Source organism: Cydia strobilella, chromosome 2 (assembly GCF_947568885.1).
Source record: "Cydia strobilella chromosome 2, ilCydStro3.1, whole genome shotgun sequence".
Classification (NCBI taxonomy): domain Eukaryota; kingdom Metazoa; phylum Arthropoda; class Insecta; order Lepidoptera; family Tortricidae; genus Cydia; species Cydia strobilella.
Window position 1 is genome coordinate 25720100 of NC_086042.1, and position 3698 is coordinate 25723797.

Below are 3698 nucleotides of genomic sequence, written 5' to 3' on the forward strand. Positions count from 1 at the left end.
ACTCGAGTAAGCGATTGCTTTATCAAGATGTTCAATCAAGAAAGCATTACAAGTACTTATCTACATACTTACAGATAATGCACCGGGTTTTATTTTACCTAGTTATAGGTATAGGTAGCAATAGCAAGGAGACAGTTAAGGACAACGAAAATATGTATAAGTTTACAGGACGCATATTGATATGTTATATCTTATCACCATTCCTACTTATCCCAGGTATTCCGTAATATCTGTGGGCTTGGCAAGCTTATAACTGTAAACATAGAATTTAATAAAATGCATCACTATCTGCGGTTCTGGTGGCGCAGGTACAAAATGGGTTGCCGTCTGCGTGGTGTTTACTCTAGGACGGCGGGCGGCGCGGGACGGGGGGCGGGGCGGGCGCTCGGCCCGCCAACTTAAAAATGCCGCCGCAGAGCCTTCGAATCGATATGGCGCGCGTCACGTGCCGCCAAGCGCGACCAATAGCCGCGCGAGGGCGCTGCGGGGCGCGGGGAAGGCCGCGGGGGACGCGCCGCTCCCTCGCCAGTGCACGAGGAGCAAACGCGCGCGACGGACGTCAGTTCCGTTCATCTCTCGTGTAGTCAAACACGAGTTTCTCCGAAAACCGGTCCGATGCGATGTCGTTATAGTGCTGTGTCGCCGCGATGAGTGCGTGGACGGAGGAAATGCTGTCCTGGCGTGACGAGCGGCTCGGCCTAACGGAGCTGCCGAGCACGACGAGGAGAAAACATAGGAGCGCGCCGTACAGACTGCATCGGCCACACTTGCCCGTGCCTTACGTGCCGGAGCCCGTTCCTGAGCCGCAGGGGACGCACATTTCGAGGTTATACCCGGAGCTCCTGGCGCTTATATTCGAAAGGCTTCCCGTGCGGGACCGAGGCCGCGCCGCTCAGGTGTGCCGCGCGTGGAGGGACGCGGCTGACCGCCGGTCCGTGTGGCGCGGCGTCGAGGCCGCTTTACATCTTCGCAGACCTGCCCCTGTTCTCTTCGCTTCCCTAGCCAGGAGAGGAGTCCGAAAACTACAAGTCCTGTCCCTTAGAAGAGGGCTGAGAGACGCTGTCGCGTCGCTTCCAGGCCTCGAGTCCCTTTCCCTAAGCGGTTGCTATAGTGTCACAGACGCCGCTTTAGCTAGCGCGTTCGCGGCGGAACTTCCAGCTTTAAGAAGATTAGACTTATCCCTATGTAAACAAGTAACCGACTCTTCCCTCGGGAGGATAGCGCAATCGCTCAAAAATTTGGAGGAGCTAGAATTAGGCGGATGTTCAAATGTTACGGATACGGGCCTACTTTTAATAGCGTGGGGATTAAGAAAGCTGCGACGTTTGAACCTCAGATCCTGTTGGCACGTGAACGACGCGGGCATAGCGCACCTGTGCGGCGGAGGTGAGGCGAGAGGCACGCCGGAGCTGGAGCATTTAGGACTACAAGACTGCCAGAGGCTGACCGACGAAGCTCTGAAACACACGGCAACCGGGCTTCCAAAACTACAATCGATCAACCTCTCCTTCTGCGTTGCCGTCACCGATGCGGGACTCAGGCATTTAGCGAGGCTTCCACTGTTAGAAGACGTGAATTTAAGGGCATGTGATGGTGTTTCCGATGTCGGTGTGGCGTATTTGGCCGAGAGCGGACGCTTGACCGCACTGGATGTGTCGTTTTGTGATAAAGTCGGTGACGAGGCGCTGTCCCACGCGACGCTGGGGCTGTCTGGGCTGCGCTCGTTATCGCTCAGCGCCTGTCGGCTGACGGACGAGGGCCTCGAGCGGGTCGCGAGGCTATCGCAGCTCGAGACGCTGAATATAGGCCAATGCACTCGCGTGACGGACCGAGGGCTGCACGCGCTGAGCGACGGCCTGCGCAACCTGAAGGCGATAGATCTCTACGGCTGTACGTGTATCACGCCGCAAGGCTTGAAAGACATCATGAAGTTGCCTCGGCTTAGTGTACTTAACCTCGGTCTCTGGCATGTGCGGTGACCACACACACACAGTGTTTGAACGTTCGTTAGTGTGAGTGCGGCGCCATGTTGAAGTGAAGGAGCCGCCAAGGTTGTGCGCCGGACAGTGAATGAAATTAACCAACTTTAAGTTTAACGAATTATTTAGGAAGTGGGGCAGTTTTCGTTGTTATTGACGTTGTTTGTTTTAGGCAGGAAGACGCCCCAACGCCTAGTCGACTCGGACCTTTTTGAACGTAACGTTTCGTATTTACTATGTAAATTTAGTCCGCTTATGCAATATAGTTTCGGAATCCAGTTTTTGTTGACTTTCTCTTTAAAAAGGTCTGATTCTTAATGTAAGTAATTGCTCCATTAGCTAGATAGATATTTAGGCATTCTTCAAATTAATTGTTTCGGGTCGATCTCACCGGTAGTGATTGTTGCATTTTCTCATTTCGCGGTTTTGGGGGTTATTTCTTACTTGTTATAATTTAGTTGATTTGTTTGGCCTTGAACAAGCTTGAAACCTAATTATGTACAAGTTATTTAGTTGAGAACAAAGTAAGCTAGTTGTTTTCAAGGAAAACTTGAAACCATTAGGGTTTCTGCCGATTACTAATTTAAATTAACAATCGGTTGTATCTGTTTCTTGCAAATAATTATTTACCTTGCAAAAGCGTTATTATCATGTTATTACTTATCTTTAAAGTATTTTTACAACACAAGGTGTTATTTTATCTTCCTTTGTGCACCCTGCATATGAAATTGAATTCATGACATCCTACATTCTTAAATAAACAATAACAAAGTACCCAATTAACAAAGACTCTCGGACATTGCGAGTATATTCAAAATAACGACACGGGACATGTTTAAAATCAAAAGTTGACGTTACGGCACCAAGAGGCATACTTAAGTTTTTTACCGAGACATTGAAGAACATGGATCTTAAATATTTGAAACGTACTCATAAAACATAGGTTTCTTCATGATAAGTTTACAAAAATTGCAAACGTAAAGTGGCACCCATTTCAAAAAGTCGCAAGCCGTAAGTTATTTTCGTTTTTACAGCTACTTTGCGCGGTTACCATGGCAACACGGCTTGTGGCTTTTACGACAGCCGGGCTAGCACATGATTGGCGCGACAGTATCTCGCCGCGAGATAGACTACCCGTCCTTCTCTAATTAATACAGTTAGAAAAAGACGGGTAGCGAGATACTTTCGCGCTAATCATGTGCTTGGCCTACTGGGATTATTTGGGCACTGTTCGGTAGTTCTATAGGACTGACATTTTTTGTCTTATGAACACCATTTCATAAGGATTTTACAGTTCTGCAGAGCAAATGGAAAGTACCCGATTTAAACTTTCACGGTTTTTACTCATTATTATTCACAACGACGGGACTTAATCGCGTAACATAAGTTTTAAATTTGCATCCGACGTTTCGAGGACCACGTTGTCCCCGTGGTCTCGGAGAAGACACGCGATTAAGTCCCGTCGTTGTGAATAATAATAAGTACCCGATTGTTCAAATTGTTGCAACTTAGGCAGGTAACTACAAAAAAGCTTCATATGTATATGAAAATCACTACATACCTATGTAGACCAGTACCTTATTTTATTTTAGTTTACTTTTATTCATAAATACCAATACGTTAATGTTGTTTAAAATCTGTCTTATATTGACGATTCTGATCGTGTGGTCATTTGCTTAATAGTATAATATTAACTAATAACACTATTAAAGCAAACTT

General features: G+C 47.3%; 1 protein-coding gene across 1 annotated transcript; it reads left to right on the plus strand.

Moving 5' to 3' along the window:
- Positions 1 to 404: 404 nt before the first annotated feature.
- Positions 405 to 3301, plus strand: LOC134754083 (F-box/LRR-repeat protein 14). Its single transcript, XM_063690161.1, has one exon. It carries the CDS (start codon positions 648 to 650, stop codon positions 1977 to 1979), a length of 1332 nt encoding a protein of 443 aa, XP_063546231.1. The 5' UTR covers positions 405 to 647; the 3' UTR covers positions 1980 to 3301.
- The last annotated feature ends 397 nt before the right edge of the window (positions 3302 to 3698 follow it).